The following is a 21173-nucleotide window of genomic DNA, read 5'->3' on the forward strand; positions in this document are numbered from 1 at the left end:
AGATTTGACCCCGAGTAACATTTTTATAAACGACCAGGGTCGAGCTGTATTGGCCGACTTCGGTTTAGCTTCTATTTATGCTTCTCAACACCGTTTTAATCCCAAAGAAGAAGTGGTGTCTTTATGGTATAGAGCGCCTGAACTTTTGTTTCACACAGATTTTTACCAAAACAAAATTGATATCTGGTCTGCTGGTTGCATTCTGGCAGAAATACTTTCAAAGGGTAATGCCTTATTTAAAGGAGATAATAGAGAGGATCAACTCGCAAAAATATTTTCCATTTTAGGAACCCCAAGTGTGTCTGATGGTTCTGAAAGCGACTGGCCTTATGTGACTTCCTTGCCAGATTTTATTTTTTTTGAATATCGAAAAAAGATCCCACTAAACACCTTTATTCAAAATGTCAACCCACTTGCAATTGATCTCCTCGAAGGTCTTCTAAAAACTAACCCACTAAAACGACCTTCAGCTAAAGAAGCTATGCAACACCCCTGGTTTACTCAACAACCATTGCCATCAGAACACAGTCCTATCATTTATAAATCAGTTTCGGAAAAATAATTAGTATTTCACATTTTACACGTAGCTGGTCCATCCAGCATACATCAATGCTAAATTCAAATCATCAGACGCAGCCTTCAAGAGCAATTCGACCTGCGCTTTAGGACTCAAATCTTGATAATTCCAAGGTACATTTTTATAAACAATGTTGATGCTATTTGCTAACTTATAAGGATTCATTTTATCAGACAGATCCGTAAAGACTGCCGAATAGTTCACTCTGCCAGAAAACTTTTTCTTAATAGAATTAATAACGGTTGTATAAACAGTTTCGCTTTTCCAATAAATTAAAGGATTGTTAATAAATGAAAAACATAACGTAATAAATTCACTAGTATTATCTCTAAAGACGTACTTGCAAAGTTTTATCATCTTATTAAATAGTATAGGCGTATGGTAAGAAACCATTGCCTGTATGTTTTGTGTGTAACGAAACGGAACTAACTCCGGAATGACCAAACTGAAACCTTTATCTAAAATGCAATCAAAGTCAACGTGAATTATAGCCCCGTCCCGTAAATCTACCAAAATATTATCGAGGTGACGGTCTCCCAGTCCAATCATAAAACCAAAAATATTCCAATGAGCAGTTGAAGAAATAAAGTTATTTTTAGCCTGAATCCAAGTCGAACTACTTAAACCAAACAATTGATAATATTTACTATGCAATGTTGGTTTAGTAGCATTTTTAGCAATGTAATATTCTTTCAGGTATAATTCTTGTTGCCCACGTTGAATAGGTTTTCTCGGTAATTTAGTGTCATTTTGAGCTAAATCCGCTGAAATTATTTTTCTCAAAGTCAAAGTCATTGGGATCCACTCTATCAATCCGCAAACTTCCTGTAGTGCTATGACAGCGTAAGGCTTGATTGTCGATTCACCTGTGTCCAGCAATTTTTGGTTTCTCAAAGCCAAATTACTCAAGTTGTTTTTGAACTCAAAATCTATGTACTGCTGCAGTTTATCCTTGTTTGTATTTTTCTTCGAATATTTAACCAAAGTCGAGTCAATAACTGAAACTGTATCACTGTTTATTCCGCTAGTTCTAGACGCTTCTGAGAAAGAAAAAGATAATTCATAATATTTATTGGACAAATTTCCAAACTCCATTGCGAAAACATCTTTCCGAATATCACCTTTGTTCTCGCATTTTAACAAAAAATTTCTAGCGTAACCGTCCGAGCATAAGAAACTAATCACTTTTGGTTTTTGTTTGGAAGTGTAAATTGTCATTTCATCTTGTAGCCGCGTTATATATATCAATTGTTCGGAGCTTTGTTTGTACAATTCTGGTTTTCGATATAATTTCACAGCAGGAACGAATCCTGGATTGTAACGCGCCCAGAGTCTTAAAATCGACAAATACTTCATATTTCGTTTGAGCCCGACAGAGATAAAATCAATCATGGGTTCATCAAGGTCTAATTTCAAGTTAGTTGTATCGGGGACTATCAACGATGATTTTTTATAGTCAAAATAATATAGATTAGAACATTCTTTTACTGCTGTATACTGTTTTTTAATTTGAATATTTGTATTGTTGGCTGTTTCAATCAAAATTTTAAACAGATCAGAGCTTTTTTTTATAGCGAGAAGAACTTCGGATAATTTTTGATTCAATAACTTTGTCGAATCTTCTTGGAAATAATGGTTATAGAGCTCTGTTAAAGTAGACTTAAAAAAACGATATGCGAAATCATTAATGTCGTTTCGTAGGGAAGCTAAACAAATGTTCAGCTTTTTGGTGAACGGTGTTAAAGAAGAAAAGCTCAAGAAAGTAGTTATTATATTGATTACGAGTTTGATAATACAATTGTAAGTGTCAACGTACATAGAATTTTTCATGAATTTTAAAGATGTCAAACGCCAAACAATATACTTTGGGTACGTAATTAATATATTACCCATAAGGGGGCCGTATAAAATTATCGAAGGATTCGAGTTATTGCAGTGTGACATGAGTAGATATACGATTTTATACCATTTATAGATTGGCACACTAATAATCAGCGAGCTATAAGTAGCTAATATATTTTCAACAAAAGCTTTTGTGTCAATATGTTTCTGCATAACGTTGTAGATAGTGTTGTTAAAATTACTAGTGTCAGAACTCTGGGTTTTTCGTGTATTGGAATCAGAAGTAATTGGAGTTTCAAGCAGGGTTAGCAAAGACACTACTTTAAGGATGCAATCCTCGTCGTAATAATTACACCCTAGCAAGATGCTAAAACCTGTTGTTAAAAAATGATGCAATAAATTGTTGAAAGAAATGCCTGTAGTAGGAATTTGGTGATCGAAAATTGAATTTACGACTTTTGAAATTGACTGCGTCTTGATATAATGCTTTAGATTGTTTATTAAATTGGTTTCTGACGAATACAAATAATTGAGTAATGTATCGTAAGTGTAACACAGAAAATCATGTTGAATAGAATAATTGTTGGGCGTGTTTAGAATAATTCGTCGATAGCTAAAATAAGTACTGTTGAGGTGATTGTCTAACAGAATAGGCCGCGCGTCCAAATATTTTATACTAGAAAGAAGTTCTGAATAAATATTGTAGTCGGTACACTTAGTTTCGAGCGCTTCCAGACTGTCGTAACGACTAAGTACAGGTTCAACAGTCTCGTCCACGTGACTGAAATCAATAAAACCGTAATTAAATGTTTTATCTACGTCATTTACAAACTTTTCAAACTCATTTTTTGAAGCGACAATGTATAAAAGGTTTTCAAAACGCTCTTTTTTCAAGTAGATATCAACCCACGCATCAATGATTTTATGCTTCCCTTTGTATGATTCTAGAATATGGCTCTTAATATACGGAAGATTGCTAATTTTTTCGATATAATCGTATGCGTTGCAAGTAGTTATGTTGTTGAATTTATTGTTAATATTTAAGATCAAGTAGTTTTCAATTTTTTTCTGCTTTATTTCGTCATCCTCCTGCAGAAAACTTAGAATTTCTTTTTCGACGAGCACATCAAATTCTTTAGTATCTATGATGTCTAAATCACTATTTATTTTTTCGTTTTTGATAAAATACGCATGGAAGTCAAACCCAAATGTAATGAGAAAATCAATAAACAACGTATATTGATTTTTTGAAAAATACTTGAGTATTGAAAACAAGTCCAACTCGTCAAAAAAAACTCTGCACTTATCGTTATTTTTCGTTGAATGATAGTAAGCAAAAGACAAAATTCCTTCAACTATTATATTAACGAGCATTTCATATTCGGAGCAGTCTAATGAAGAACTCGAGTCAATATGCTGGCCTACGTCTTTTATAATATTTGTAAAGAGTTGCGCAACTTTTTGTAGTAAAACTTCGTGCTCAGAGATAGAAATTAACAAAGAGGCTAAAACAAGCAGCAAAATTACTGGGTACAAAAGCATACTACTGATAATGAGTTCATCAAACTCAGCAAAAATATTTATATTGTCACGATATTCTAAGTATAGCTTGATCAGCTCTTTGTAATAATTACTTATTCTGTTATCTGGCAATAAACAGCCTTTAAATGAAATATAATTTTTAAACTCCACGTCGCTTTCCAGGCACGATGATAACAAGGACAAAAATTCAGATTTTTTATCGAAATGAGAACTTATCAAGTTCTTCGCAATACTATAGACCACAGCCCCTGAAACCGAGTCATTTCTCCTCAGAATAGAGCCAATAATATGAAACAACCTATCTGTTAATTGGCTTTTAATGTGGCAATAACAGTCCAGTCTTATGTTTTGATACAAATTACTAAGTAAATTAGGCACTTTTGAATCCGGTTTTGACAAAATAGAATTTTTGACATAGTATTTTAACTCCAAGGGCAAACATTCTTTTGGCATTTTTCCAAGCTTAGACAAGCATTCGGCAGCACAAATTGTACTGAGGATCGAATAGTGATTTTTATTTTCTATTCTTCGAGATCCAAACGAAGATTCGATTCTTAATGTTTGTAAAGTATTGTGAAAAAGAAATTTAAAGTCAAAATAGTTATCTTTGATATTTTTAATCTCAAAATATTTGAGCAACACGAACAAACCGCGATATCCTTCAATGTCCAAGCCAAAATAGTGCAGAATGGCGAAGTAGGATTTCGGATTGACATCCAATACGTTTACTTGGTAGTCTTCAAACGAAGAAATCAAAATCAACAACTCGGAAATGTAAGGTTTTAAGACGAACTGATCGTTTGTTATTACTTTATCATAAAACTGAGCGATGTGGTTATATTTGTTTTGTGCCCACTCTAGATAGTTCAGTTTGTCTTCTTCGCCTAAGTAGTTTGTACTGTAAATGAAAAAGAAGTTGCAGTCATATTTTGGTTTTAATATGTTTTCCAACAATTCTTCAAAAGCTTGTTTATTTTTACCTTGATATTTCAGCTTTTTTCTATGCAGGTCAAGATTGTACAAGGTTAATCGAGCATTTTCTTTGTTGAACAAACCGTCCAAATTGTAAAATAAATTGTATTTATACCATACAGAAATACTCAAAAAACTTTTAATGACGTATTCGTCATTTATTTCGTAACGAAAGAAAACCTTTATTACGCATTCAAAGATCGAAAGAGAAAAACGTTCAAATAAAATATTGATAACACACCTTAGCAAAAAACAATATCTCGAGTTTGAAGCACACTGCAGCTTACTTGGTACATTATTGTAAGTTAACCTAGCCCAATTCAATAGCGTGTAATTATCATTTAAAAAAAGTAAGTTGATAAAAATTGGAGTGAAATGACGGTTTCCCATGATTTCAATAATATCATCATCCTTGTAGTTTAACTTAACGAATTTTGATATGTAGTCCACCGAACTTAAAAACTCCAACATTGTAATACTAACGAAAAGTTTGTTCTGTTTGGAAAATAACAACAAGACTAAATAAAAGCTAAACACAAAATAATGTACTTCATCTTCAGAAATAAACGAGTTGTATCGGCCCATGATGTCACAGGAAGCTAAAAAATTGAGTTTTTCCGGAATTTGATTTTCAGGTATTTTGACGTTAGCCTCACAGATGTTATCGCGACCGTGGTTGTAAATTTGCGAAAAAGGCATAGTCTCAGTAAACAAAGAATTATCTGTGAATTTAAAATTAGCATTAATCATGGTAGCTTCGCGTTTGCAAATATCACTAATGCACATTTCAACCAATTGATGTAGTGATAACAAATGTATAGATTCCAAATTTACATTGTTTAGAATAGTGACCAACAACTCATTAAAATCAAGTTTTGGAAAATTGACAAATTCTACGTAATCTCTAATTCTTTCGAGAGAGCCGATATTCATAAAAGACGAACAAAAAATAAGCAGTTGAAAAACGATGTTGTTCAAGCTGGCATTTGTCAACTGAATCGAGTCGGTTTTTAGTTGATCCATTGACGAAAAGATCCTCGCCTGACTTGATTCGTCAAACCAATTAAATTCAACGCATTTATATCCAACAAATAAAATCCAAAATAACACATGGTACTGAAATATGTTATAGTGAGGAATCATGTTTAATGTTAAAGTATGAAGAGGTGGCATTGGAGTTTTAACAAACGTAGATTTCAACTTTTTGCAAAAGGTACTAACATATATTTTCAAAGTAGTCACGAAGTGAGATAGAACTGCACAGCTTTCAATGTCTTCGTAACATATGTCTAGAAGGGTTTGAAAAATATTCAGTAGATATAAATGATAGTTAGCTTCCATAATCTGGCAAACGTCAACTACTATCGAGCCAAAACAAGTGGTGTTACCTGAATATGTCGAACAAGAAGAAAAAAGTTTACAAAGAGAAATCTTTCTACAGTCGAGGCCAAGCGACTTTTTTTTTTTCGTCGTTTTAGAACAAGTAAATTCAATTGAACAACAACAGACTTGGTTTTTACTAAATAATATTACAGGAAGATAGCTTAATAAGATATTTTTAAATTTGGTTTCGTCAGTTTCAGGCGTCAATCGTTTGAGTTTTGAAGTACCCTCTTGGAAAGCTAGATATTCGGCTTCCTGAGAACATAAAGTAGAATGAGCACAATTGATGTTTCGAAGTTTTGATGGATTACAACAATTAAGTATATTAGAAATGCTCAAGTTCACAAGATTAAGAAAACAATTTTTGGCATCGAAACTAGTCGTATTACATTTTTTGATCACGTTGCTAACTACTGCAAGACAAAAGTTCACACATCGGGTTTCCAAAAACACATGCTCAAGAGCCGTTAAATTTGAGCTGCTTTTAACAGTTAAAAGATAATTTTGTAATAGACTAAGTAAAGATTTCCAAAAAGAGTTTGCATAAAATTCTATAAACGGGTTCGTCACCAAATAGCTAGAAAGAAGACACATGGCATAAAGCGAGCAAAACGGTATAACGGCAATTCTAGCAATTGAAACATATTGTTTATCATCTAAATATTTAAAATCCATTGCAAAATATTTGATTACACTATTTAGCGCTTCAGCCACGTCCGCACTATCAGCTAAAATTGTTTTTATAGCAAAATATATGTAATTTAAACAAAGTTCCAAACTGGTCAAACAGACGGTAGAAAATTTAGTTGTCGTATCTTGAAACTCACCACAATGATTTGCTAAGTTAAGCTGCGATGTAGATAGAGCTTCTGAATCGTATTGAGACTTCCTAGTTTTGGGATATAAACTAAAACTTGAATTTTCTTCATTTACATTAACATTGATGGCAGTTGCCATGGAGACCTGCAAGCAGTATAAAGATAACGGCCCTTCACAGTTTAATTCACTGTTGTCTAAATAAATTACCGAGGAAAACGACCTTAGACACGTAAGAAATGAATTGATAATTGGAACTATTTCATAGCATTCGTCTTGCAGACTGAATATGCTCGACATAGTCGTATTACTATCACATTTTTTTTCAAAGAAAGAAAATTTTGCTCCTTAAAAATGTAATTTACATTCCAGTTCAGCAAAACTAGAAAATCAATTTTTTTGTTTTTCAATAAAATAGTTAAAAGCAAAAAAAATACTACAAATTAAACTATAATTCTGCTGAGCAAAACCAGATTTCACTACTAGCAGATTTTTATATAGGTTTCTTAATATAAACACGTTTTACGATAAAAAGTCAGATTTGTTTTATACCTCCCATTCGTCTTCCCAGTCACTCTCTTCGTTAATATAGTTTTTGTGTTTTATCTCTACTCTAGTGGGTTTTTCAGCCTCTGAAAATTTTAACAGAATGTTTTTCATCATAGTTTCGTCGATCAGTTGACCAGTACTTATTATCTGAGAGTTACTTAAAATAAACGCTTCGATTTTTTCGTAGAAACTGGGCTTAGTCAATTTAATTAAGGAAACTAAAATAATTAAAAAACTTAAAACTTACTTCGTTCCACTGCTTTATGGTCAAGCATTGAACATAACACTTCAAATCGTTTGTTTTTCTCCTCACTACAGCAGAGTTTCACTTGCAGCTTTTTTCATCACAAGTACCGGATGAATAACGCTAATTCAAGGACTTACGCAATCTTTTTTTGTGCTTCTAAATTCTTTTCGCACACATTTTCTTGTTTACTAATTCTGTCTTGCATCATAGTATCTATGAAATAATTATTAATGGCGCAAGGAAATTAGAAATTATAATAATAATCGCCGATGAAAAGCAATTATCTGCGAGAAAAAATATGGGAAAATATGATAACTTCAGTTAATGACATTATTGAACGATACGAACAGAATAAGCAAATTTCTTACTATTTTTTAACTAAACTAGGTAGTACTCAAGACGAGTTTGGCAGAAATAATTCGTTGCTTGTTACACGTGGGTTGAAAAGAAAATTAATTCAATCTTTGTCGACTTTCTCACAAATAATTATTGTCATTGGCTCTGAAGACATGAATTCGATTTTAGGAGTTGGCAGTGTCGACGATGATCTTTTGCAAAAATCTAGCAGTAAACACGAAGAGACTGATGGCAATTTGATCGCGGTTTTTTTTAAATGGATTTTATACAAAACCACAAATATGAACGATTTCCCCAAGACATGTCGAGACTCTTTAAAACACGCTAACGAAAGCAGCCATATTATTTACCACTCTGTAGCAATAACAATATTGACGAAACTCGCATTTCACAACTCAAAAAAAGCCAAACTAAACTGGGTAGATGACATTTACGTCGTTAATCCGGCGTTGGCTTTGTTTCCCATCGATTTGACAAAATTAGTAAGTTTTTTCAACGCGCAACTTTTTTATAGACGTACCAGGGATATTGTCAGTTGTATTCAAAAAGTCTTCTTTCAATAGATAACGCACCCAAATACATTGAAAACCAGCCAGATTGGTCTTTTCAGATCCCAAATTTGTCTGAATTTATAAACTTTCTCAAAAACAGCGTATCGAAAGATTAAAAGACGGAGCATTCTAATCTATAAAATATCGTAAAATAAAATAATTAAAGAACATAAAATTTTAAAACGTCTCAGTTCGAGTCCGCAAGCAGGCCAATGCTTATTCTCATATTTGTTAGCTAAAACTTAGCTTTTTATAATTTAATGAAGTTTGACTTCAAAGATGAAAATTTGGTGATGTCTGTTCTTTCATGGAACATCCAAGGTTTGAACGAAACAAATTTTCAATCTCGTATTGAGGGTATTTACTACGAAATTTGCCAAAAAAAGCCCGATGTTTTGTTGCTACAAGAAGTTGTTTCTAAGTCCTATATGTTTTTGAAAAAAAAGCTTGGTAAAGCTTACTCTTTTTTCTTACATGCCAATTCAGAGTCACTAAACGCGAAACAACTTGATTCTTACAGAAATAAAAGCTATTACAACGTTATTGGAGTCAGTACGTACGCTTTTACGAACGTTAAAAGCATGCACTACTCTTTCCCTAACAGTAGTATGGGCAGACATTTTATTTGTTGTTACTTAGAATTAATTGATCAGAAAAATATGCCGCTTTTAGTATGTAGCACGCATTTAGAGAGTTTAAATCAAAATTCTCAAAAACGTATTGATCAGTTTGTAGAACTGTACAACTTTATGATTGAATTGGCGAAAAAACATAAAGTTGACACTGCATATTTTGGAGGAGACACAAATCTTCGAGAAACTGAAGTAAACCACATAAAAAAAAACTATAATATAGAAACAAAAGATATTTATCTTCTTCCTAATTCTAAGATAGATTGTTCCTATCAAACCTGGTTTAACGGCAACCAATCCCGGACCAAACAAAATAAAAAAAAGAAATTCAGATTTGACAGAATTTTCTTTTGGCAAAGCAAATTTTTACAAAATTCACAACAGTTTTCAGTTTCACATCATTTGGAAATGGTAGGCACGCAAAAAATACCAAATAACAACGTTTTTCTCAGTGATCATGTCGGCTTATTAATAAAAACTTACAAAATTTAATTTTTAGTATATTTTCGTCTTTCAAAATAAAACAGCCATATTTTTATCCGAAAACTAATTATTACTCTTACTGTGTGGATAAAAATAGTTGACTTCGATGTACAAAAACTTTAAATGTTTTTATTAAAACAAAATTGCCTTGCTAAAGGTTTAAAGGACAGAACTATGGAACATGAAAAGTTTTCGAACAAAGTTTTCGTTTCACAAGTGAATGCTTTAATTGCAACGTCATCGAACTTGAATTTGATCTTTTTAAAATCATTAGATGTTCTAATAGTCGAACAGTTTATAAACTTTGGCGATCATGACGAGGCTTTGCTTACTTATTTAATAGCAGATTGTGTTCGCACAAACAGAGACTTTCATTCTAATGTAAAAGATATTGACTCTATAGACACAATTCAAGCTTTAACTAGCTCTCACATTATATTTTCTGCTTTGCTTTTACTACATTTGTTATATCATGGTTTAACAACGGATTTTTTAAGTTTAAATATACATCTTTTTAACAATGTTCAGGTGATTCAACTAGCCAGCCGGGTGTTGCAGATCTATTTTTTTTCTGAAAACCTTGTACCTACTTATACTAAACTAGTCAACCTTATGAGATTTTCGACACATTTACACACTAATGAAGTACTTTTAGCTGTGTTAAAGGTAATTATTTTTAAATCGCTAAATACAAGAATTATATTATATTGTAGTCACGACAAACAAGGAACAGATAATGAAACAGAAATTGATTGTGTCAACACGGTCTCAGTTACAGAATATTATTTGGAAAATGTAGTGCAGCATATTTCAAATGTTTTCGGTTCTTTTTTATTTGATAACAGGTCATTTCTATTAGATTTGATAAATTATCATGATTATTACACAGTGGATGAGATTTTTGTTTTCTTCATCATTTATCTTCTTTACAAGAATTATGAAAGCAGCTTCAACGAAAACTTCGATGAAAATTTTCTAAACAACACAGTCAAATCGCTTCTTAAACTAGACAAATTAAAAAAGCTTACATATACATCAATAACGAAAAAACTAATTGTAGCAACAATACTAATATTAACGGTTAACAAAATTGAGCTACAGTCAAGTATAGAATTACTTCCAACAGCGTTCTGCAATTGTAATAACGAGGTACTACAATTTTGCGTTTCTCTTTGTTTTTCTGCCTACTCGTTAAAACTAGCTAATTTGTTTAAAGAAAATGACAAACTAAGCAGGAATCTGTTCACTTCAGTTTTAAACAGTTTATTTAGCTTACAAAACGCAAGTCAAACTTACACAAAGTTTGACTTATATCCCTTTATGTTTTTTTCGTCTATTTTATACACAAGAACATATTATTCGAACTATATTTCTATGAATAAACATTCTCAAGATACTTCAAGTACAACAGATTCGTTAATACATAATAAAAGCGACAACTATATAGTTGCTAAACTTCAAGACACTGTAAGCATTATCGTGCACATAAATTGCTCAGAAGTTGCGACGAAGATATTGGAAGATCAAACGCAAATACTTACTGTAAGCCATAGCATATTTGACATAATAAGAAAACTAGATGGGACATTAATTCCAGGGGATGTATCGATAAATGCGCATTTAGCTCTTGAACGGTCGGCCAGCGAGCCAGGAGCTATTTTGGAACTTTCAAACGAAGAAAAAAAATATGTAAGCTTTAACAATTTGTTCCGTTATTTTCCTAAAAGAGTGGAATTTATTATGAATGAGTTTCTGAGTATTGTAGAACAAACCAGGCAGTCAGGTATGAAGCAAAAATCGAAAAACATATTTTTGTTCGAGCAAAAGCAACGATTTCTTGGTCTGATAAATGAACTAATGAGTAACCAATCTTCGATTTACAAGTACATGTTGCTTGAGTTTCAAAACACTCCAGCTCTGACGGTTCAAACAACAGCAACTTCTATGTCCACTTCACTATTAGGTTTTGCTCTTCTAGAATTTTTCAAAGATACGAAGCACGTTCTCAATTCTTGTGAAGCTAATTTATTGCAGAATATTGATCAAGAATATGATTCTAAAATAAATGAACACAAAATACTTTTTTCAAATTTAGTTCTGATAGAAACGTTTAAACTTGTTATCAAACTGTTCGAAAAAGATGCTTTTCTGAAAACTTTAATTGGAAACTCCCGCACCTACGGTAAATTTATGTTAATATGCAAGACCAATGTAGTAGCTACTTGTTGTGTACTTAGTAATTCTAATGAAATGAATTTTGATAACAACAATTGTACATTGATGAAAGATTTAACTTCAGCCGCGAAAATCGTTTCTTCCTGCAGTTTAATCAATATAATTGGAATACAAGTCAATTTTTTGCATCATTTATGCATTAACTCTTTGACCAACAAACATATTACTTATCAAGAATTTTTACTTTTGTTTGACAAGGTACTTATATATTTAGAAGGCTCAGAGGTTACTTATGATCAGTTAAACCAATACGAACATTGGAAACTATTTTTCGATAATATTTCTAATTACAAAAAACAATACGAGCTTATACAACCATTAGACACTAACGAGTTGGCAGTTGCGTGCTTATCACATTCGAAGGACTTTATACAAAAGTTAGATAGGCGCATTCAACAGCTGCAAAATACTGATTTTTCACTTATTAGTTAATAATAAATATTTTATTAAATTATTGCGTTAAAGCTAAATAAGAGAATGCGGCATTCATGCAGTCAGTCGTGAACTTTATTTCAAATATTAAACCTAGAAGTCATCTCGAAGTCGATGAACTGGTTGAACAGGAATTAAACGGAGAAAGCCCACTTGATCAAAAGTTCAATATTTTATCTCAGTTAGCCACAACTGACGACTTGCGCGTAAAAGCTTACGCTTATCGAACTTTGTGCAACGTCAGCTTTCGTTCAGAATTTAATGATAAAACTGAAGAATTAACCATTCTATCGCAAAACACAATTGATAAGGAATTATCTTCTACACATCACCCGAGTAAATATCTAGCATTGCTTAATTCTAATTTAGTTTTGTCAAACTTTTATTGTGGTAACGTCATAATGTTTCGTTATTTATTAGCTTTAATGGATATCGAAACTCATAAACTGATGGATGATAATAATTATATTGTTAGTTCCACTGCAGTGCTTTCTTATATTTTGTCTAAATCTTACTATGATGAAGATAAATTTTCGCAAAAAGCCGTTTATTATTTATCAAATTTCGAAGTGGTGAAAAAACTGCCGCAGATCACCCAATTGTTTCTGATAAGCGCGTTACAAAAGCTGAATTCTAGTTGTTTGACTGATTTGTTTAAAGATCAATTGATGGCACTAGTCATTCAAAGCAATAATCAAATCGCATTAAATTCGATTCAATTGCTGCTTAATTTTTTTTTGCGAAATCACCAAAATAAAACAGCGAGCATTCAAATTCTTTTAAAGCGTCTATTTCACTTACGGCAGTTTGATTATTGTTATACCATTTCTATTTTTACTCACGTTTTGGAGAACTGCCGACTTTTTGATCTTCCGATGTTTTTAGAATGTTACAAGCTAGCTATTGACGACAATTATGAATTAACATTACTAGCGTTGAATTACCTGATCAAATCTTTTTACATTACACAGAATAACGAACTAATCGTCTTGCTCGTTTCAGCACTTGAAGATTTTGTACACATTTCAAAGCATGAAGAACTCAAGAAAGTCGCATTTCTAGTTTTACTTGATATTGTAGAGCCCAGTAAAGTTAAAAACATAATTCACAGTTTTTTTGTTTGCAGAAAAGAATGGGATAAAACATTCATAACAAAATTTTTACAATTAACCACAGTTAAGCTGAGCAATGAAGATATTCATTCCTTGCTCGTTGATTTAGCTAACGAAGAACCGGACTCAGAAAAATTTCAATGTTTAGTGTTAGCAACAGCTTTGCTCGTTAAAAATCAAAATAGCTCAATGGTCAAGAGATACATTGAAAATAAAATGAGCTGTGAAGAATTATTTGAACAAACGGTTTTGTTCAACTTACTGCATGACCGGCATAAAGAAGAGGATTTTTTAGACTTTATTAACAAATTAGAACAGGTGGACGCTTGTTCTAATTTTATACATTACTTTAAATACGAATACACAAATTTGGTTAAGTCAGACAAAAATTTCAACGCTGATTTAGATGCGCTTTTGTTGCTAAATCATGAAATAAATAAAACCAATATGTTATTTAGAATAGATCATACAGACAATCTAGTAGTAAATAAATATATAGAAGAAATATTAACTGAAAATGACAACGCCGTCGATAATAAAAATAAATGTAGCACCGTAACACACAATCACATCGATTTAGAACAAGAGTTTAAAAATTTTCTAGATTTTTAAAATTTTTAATTTCCTCTTGGCTTATTAACTTTTATAGCGAGAAATTAGTATTATAATAATGAGAAATTTCTTTCAGCACAATGACAGAAATTTGGACTGAGCGATAGTAAGTTAGTTACCGTTACAGTTGTAATAGTAGACCTTCGAGTATCGAGAATTTACGAGGTCAAAAAAATGCAAAAAGGATACTAATGTCAACGCTTGCAAACAATAGTTGTGTGAATTTTTTATTTTTCGGTCCCCCAGGGTCTGGAAAAACTTCAGCCGCCTTAGCTCTAGCAAAATCCATGTTTGGAAATGATTGGAAAAAAAACACTTTAGAGTTGAATGCGTCAGATGATCGTGGAATTTCTACTGTACGTACAAGAATAAAGCCTTGGAGCCAGTACGTCTCCAAACAAGATGAGAATTCTGACGAAACTCAGCGAATGTCTAAACTGATCATACTAGATGAAGCGGATATGATGACATTCGACGCTCAAGCTGCGTTGCGCAGAGTGATTGAAGATTACAATGGCAAAAGCAGTTTCATAATAATTTGTAACTACTTAAATAAAATAATCGAACCTATTATTTCGAGATGTGTTGTATGTAAGTTTAACCCAATATCGCTAACTGATCATATTTCGCACTTAAACAGCATTTGCGCTGCTGAAGGCGTAAATGTTGACTCAGATAAATTAAAATTAATTGTTACCTTAACTAATGGAGACATAAGAGCTTCGATGAATTTGTTACAGTGCGCACATGCAATTTATGGAAACAGTTTAACGACAGACGAAATTTACTCGCTCTCAAGCTTTCCAAATCCGGGCCTAGTTACGACACTATACAAAAAAATAACTAGTGGAGATCACAGTCACAACGAGCTGTTTTCGGAAATTGTTAAAACTGGATGTAACTTAGTATATTTGATTGAAAATCTGACTGAAGAAATAATTAAAGACGATTCTTTCACGGATTCAGTTAAATCAAACCTGGTTCTGAAAGGTTTCGACGCAATTAGCGCAATATGTAGGTCTTTAGAGTCTAATTTTCAATTTTATAATTTTCTATTAGACGTTAGTAATGTATGTTCAAAACGATAAAAATATAAATATAACTATATATCAAAATATAAAAGCTAACGCACGAAGTAAAAATTGAGAATTGACTAAATCATTCGTTGAACCAATTCGTTGATGTATTCTTCACGGTTACCCCAGTCACCACTACGGAATTCAGAAAATCCGTGTCTTTTACAGACGAAACCGCCTTTTGGGCATCGCAACTTGAAAGTCCACAAGAAGTTGTTGACTTCCTTGAAAGCTTTACCGCTAGTGTAGATTTGGTAAACCATGTCTTCGACACAGGTTACACCTAAGTGGCCAAGTTTTTTGGTGATGATTTCATTGTTAGAAATTCTAATTCTGGACTGTTTTCCTGCCATACCATCACGAACGTAACCTCGCTTGTATATTAACTTTCTAATGGTTTCGACGGAAGGGTATCCACATGCGACGAAAGGTTCGATGTGCTTCAACATTTGAAGAGTGGCTTTGTTAATTCTAACAAAAGCGGCGTTGTGAATTTGGAAAAGTCTGAAGAGCTGGAAGATTTTTCTGACACGTGGGCAAAGCTTGTTAACACCCTTGATTCTAACGACTAACATAACTTTAGGTTCAGCGGGTTTGTAGAAGGATTGTGAAGCATAAGCGCTTTGTTTTTTTGCTTCGATTTCGGCAGCTTCTTTAGAATAGAGATCCTCGTAGTGGACAAGTTTCTCAGCAGCTTCCTTCATCAGCAAAGCTTGTTTTTCGGCTTGGGCCTTCTTTGCTTCGCATTTTTCATGGTATAACTCAGTATTTCTCTTTAATTTTTTTTCTTGCTCTGCCGACTTAGGTTGGAATGCAAGAGATGCTTCGTTTACTAAATACAAATCCTAAAAAGAATATAAATGTTATAAAGAGTACTTACCGCCATTTTAAAAACTTAAACAAGCTATCTTTTAAAAGATAATTCAAATAAAAAACGTAACAAATGGAATAATAATTTCTTTAATTTCTTGCTAATTTCAAAAAATCTCTAGATGAGTTATATCACTAAAGCAGAGAGTGACGACTTTATTCGTCGTGCAATAATATGCAAGGTATGTTTTTAGACGGCAGTGATTTTTAGGCCCACATCGGTAACACAGTTACCCACAACAAAATGAAGCCATACATTGCTTCGTCTCTTAAGCATGGACAAACTTTATTGAACCTCAGAAAAACATTTGAAAACGTAATGTTTGCTGCTAGAATTATCAACGGTGCCAGCGACCCTAAATCGGTCTGCGTTGTTGGAAGCCAGCAATACGCTAAGAGACCAATTCTTAAGTACTGTCAGTACACCGACGCCACTCCCGCACCACACCGATGGATTCCTGGTACCCTCACTAATCAAAATACTTTACGTTTCATGGAACCTAGAATCCTCATAGTTTGCGATGCATCTGCCGACAGACAAGCAATCATTGAAGCTTACTACTCAAATATTGTCGTCATTGCTTTGTGTAATTCTAACGACGACTTGAGTTGCATTCACTTAGCAATTCCTGTCAACACTAAGAGTCCAGAAACCATCGGACTTATTTTGTGGGCACTCGCGCAAGAAGTTCTTAAGATCAGAAGCACTCTTCCTAGAGGTAAACAATGGGATGTCATTCCAGACAGCTTCTTCCACAGAGAAGTTGAAGAAGTCAGACTTTCCGATGATGGCGTAATTGCATCAGAAATCGAAGACGAAGGTGAAGAAGAAATGAACGCCGCTGCTGAATCAAACAACTGGAACCGTGTCAATGATTGGAACATGTACAACAATATGATTCCCAGTCACATAGCCTAAATAGTTTATAAATAACTAACTTTTTAGCGTTAAATTTTCTTTTTTAAGTTAGATCAAATTAATTGTATTATACCAAGAGATTCTATATTTTTTATATAATATACAATTATGCAATATATTAGTTATTCACTTGCTTGATAAGTAAACTAATTATATCTTTGCTTTGTGTACTTCATTTCTTGAAGTTGCAATATAAAGGTATTCGTCTACTTTCATCAAGTCGGTAGCAGTGAAATAGTAATGTTCAAAACCGTGTTTCGGCATTATTGTATTGACATCAATTGTGGCAATTTTTTCATTAATTTCAGAGTTAAAAATGTAAAGAAGTCCACTGTTTGAACTTACAGCAAGTTTTTTAGCTGAATCCAGCGAGCCAGAAAAACTAATTATTGAAGTAATCGCGGCGCTATGGCAAGAATACACATTCAGTAGAGAGAATCCATTGTTAGAAACCTCATATCGACGAATAGATCCGGACATAGAACCAATGATGAGTTTTTTTGAATCCATACATGCACTGGAGATTGGACTGCCGTTTGCGCCTGTATGAGTAATTTCTCCTACGATGTAGTCAAACAACACTAAAGCGCCGTTTGACAAACAGATGACAATATAGTAAAGGCGATCTATTTTGCATTCTAAAAAACTCAAAAACCTGATTGGAACGTCCGCAACGTGAATTGTCTGGAAATTGTCTTCAGTAATACCTTCCACATCTGTAAATAAAGATGTTTTTCCTAGTAGATCGATAACTAAAAAAATATCACCAGATTGAGTTCCAATTGCAAGTCGAGTATTTTCATTGTTAAAAGTGAACGCATTCGCTTTACTAGGAAGTTCTAAAGAAGCAATTATGGTGGCCTTTTGAGCACGTAACGGATTATCAACTGCATAACCTACATCATATTTTATAATGACACCTGATTCCGTCACTCCTACGAAAATGCCATTTTTAACTTCCTTTAAATTCAGAACACCAAATTCGTTTCCGTAAATTGTTACAAACGGTTTAAATGACAGATTTTCCGTTTGGTTGTATATAAATAAATTTCCATGATAACTAAGAATTAGTATTTTATTTTGATAAGAGTATAATCTAAAAGGAATTTCGGGTGTGTCAAAAGCGAAATCAAGCAACGATTCACTTTGGGGTAAATAGTAGCATATTTCTAATACATTTTCACTTGACAAGGCAGAAGTAGTTAAAAAGTCTTTTAAATTTGTTGAAAAAATTTTTGAATTAATGACTAGCAGCCACTGGTGCTGAGAATTTTTGTTTAAAGCCAAGTTAAGTAAATCTACAAGTTCGTCTCTAGTTGTTGTCGCAGGCATTACCATAGACACATCTAACTCGTTTGGCAATGGAATTGACGGGACACAAGAGACAAACTTAATTAACACTTCAGAGAAACTTTCAGCCATTTTAAGTAAATATAATAAATTATTGAAATAACGCAGAAACTTGGCTTATATCGTGCAATCAACGAGATAAATAATAACTCCGGGTTTCAAAAATAAAAAAATAATAAATCACAAAATTTTAGTTGCTTTTGTTCTCTAGATAGATTTTTTTGAGAGATGGATATCTGTCCATTTCATCGTGAAAGTCAGAGTTTTTTTCAATTACATTAACGATTTTAAGAAGTAAATACCGTTTAAACTCGTCCAAAACAGGTTTTAAGTCGTTGTTTGTCACTTGTTTAGTCAACTTTCCATCAACAAGCAACACAGTTTTGTTGTACAATAAACGAAGCAAATTCAAAGCATTGGGAACACTAACTGAAGGGCTGATTTGACTTACGATTACGGCTTTTGGTGATATGGTCAACGATTGGTATGCGTTTGACAAGCCTACTTTTCTACGAGCAATTTTTAAAACTTCTGAACTAAAAACTACATTATCACTAGTCCATGCATCATAATATTCTTTGTATTTGTTTAACGCTTCCATGATTTGTTTTGAATAAATTTATACGTATTATTTAAGATTGATATTTTAACTTATAATATTTTTTTCTTTTTTTTCTGCAAAATGAAATAAGCGCCAAAAGTAAAATTATTTTATTATGCTTAATACATCAAATATTAAGTCGAATTCGTCACAAAACTTTTCCAAAGAAAAAGAGCATATTTCAGATATTGTAAAAGACCATTTTAACAATCCGAGAAACATAGGCTCTTTAAATCCAAATGATGATTCTGTAGGCACCGCCACTGTTGGTAAAGCTGCGTGTGGAGATGTCATAAAGCTGTTTATCAAAGTTGATGATGGTATAATTAAAGATGTCAAATTTAAAGCTTTTGGCTGTGGAAGTGCTATAGCCTCTTCCTCTTACGCCACTGAACTCATCAAAGGAAAAACAATAAATGACGCTTTAAAACTGAAAAATAAAGATATCAGCGACAAGCTGGCTTTAGAACCGATTAAGATTCATTGTAGTCTGCTAGCTGAAGACGCAATAAAAATAGCAATCAGAAATTACTTATCAAAAGCAAACAACAAGAAAATGATAAAAGAATAGTTTGCAAAACATATTCTAACAAAAATTAAAATGAAAACGATTATTTTATTAAGCTTTTTGATTTCTATATTTAGAGCGTCAAACTATGCTAAGCTTAGTTCAGCAGCGTTTTATTATCTACTTCAGTAAATGTATGTAAATTTTAAAATGTATAGAGAAATTGCCACCGTTATTTTTTAATAAGGCATTCTTTTTCAAAAATAGCAGATAATATATCTACTTTCTTGTATTATAAAGAAAAATTTAATAATTATCTTCATCAACGTAGTCGTCACACTCAAAGTGTTGAGACCAATCGAATTGGAAATCAAAACTATAATTTTCATTGAAAAATAAAATCTTAAATAGTCTTCGTAGATATGCATAGTCAGGTCTGTCTTCGAACCTCAAAGACCTACAGTAATTCAAGTAGGTTATGAATTCATGTGGAAAACCTCGGCAAAGCATTTCTGTTGTCGTAGCAATTTTTTTATCTAAGATCTTATCATATTTATCCTTCTTATTTCCTCCACGCATGCCTTGCCAAGGCAAAAAACCGCGGTTAAAATACATCAACACATATCCCAAAGCTTCCATATCGTCTCTTCTGCTTTGTTCAATGCCTAAATGAGTAGATATACTCGCATACCGAGCTGTGCCAATTAATGTCTTGCCTTCTTTGTAGGGGATATGTAAGTAACTTCGAAAGTCACGGTATTTTTTTGCCAATCCAAAGTCTATGATATAAACAATATCTACCCTTCGGCCCCGTCCCATTACGAAATTGTCTGGCTTGATGTCTCTATGTACAAAATGCTTTGAGTGCACATACTCAATGCGATTCAACATTTGGTCCGCCAGCATCAAAATTGTTTTTAAAGAAAACTGCTTGCCCATCATTAAAAATAAGTCTTCTAAACTAGGACCTAAAAGTTCCATCACCATAACATTATAGTCACCTTCCACGCCGTAATAAAATACCACGGGAATACCTACACCACCGTTAAGCACTTTATAAAGCTTCGATTCATATAACAATTGTTGATGCTTAGAGCGCAGCGGTTCCAATTTTATCGCAACATCTTCTTGAGTCAGTAAATTTCGACCCATGTAAATTTCTCCGAAAGAACCACTCCCTAACTTTCTGCCTAATAAAAAACGTCCCGCTACATGAATTTCCATATTAAAAACCAATCTGAAACTCTAATTCGACAATAACTAATCAATTATTCAACATAAAGTTGCTTTCGCAATCGCACTATCTAACCTTTTTTTTTAGATTTGATTGTATTCAATCGCGTACATGATAAAAGTGATCACCCAAAAATGGTACACCACTAATTTATTAAAAAGTAAACAATTGATTTTAGACGTTTGTACAAGTAAAAAAGTACTAAAAGAAATTATTTTTTAAGCTTGGGATATTGAAATTATATTTTTTTATCAATTTAATTTCGAACAAGGG

The 21173-nt window shown here is 32.8% G+C and overlaps 2 protein-coding genes across 2 annotated transcripts; both read right to left on the reverse strand.

Moving 5' to 3' along the window:
• Positions 1-15396: 15396 nt before the first annotated feature.
• Positions 15397-16203, reverse strand: LOC142598071 (large ribosomal subunit protein uL30-like). Its single transcript, XM_075735036.1, has one exon. The coding sequence runs from the start codon at positions 16120-16122 to the stop codon at positions 15496-15498; it is 627 nt and encodes a 208-aa protein (XP_075591151.1). The 5' UTR covers positions 16123-16203; the 3' UTR covers positions 15397-15495.
• Positions 16204-19972: 3769 nt separating this feature from the next.
• On the reverse strand, positions 19973-20999 carry LOC142598088 (casein kinase I-like). The gene has a single exon (XM_075735053.1). The coding sequence runs from the start codon at positions 20888-20890 to the stop codon at positions 19973-19975; it is 918 nt and encodes a 305-aa protein (XP_075591168.1). The 5' UTR covers positions 20891-20999.
• Positions 21000-21173: the final 174 nt, after the last annotated feature.

Source organism: Dermatophagoides farinae, unplaced genomic scaffold (genome assembly GCF_024713945.1).
Source record: "Dermatophagoides farinae isolate YC_2012a unplaced genomic scaffold, ASM2471394v1 contig6, whole genome shotgun sequence".
NCBI lineage: Eukaryota > Metazoa > Arthropoda > Arachnida > Sarcoptiformes > Pyroglyphidae > Dermatophagoides > Dermatophagoides farinae.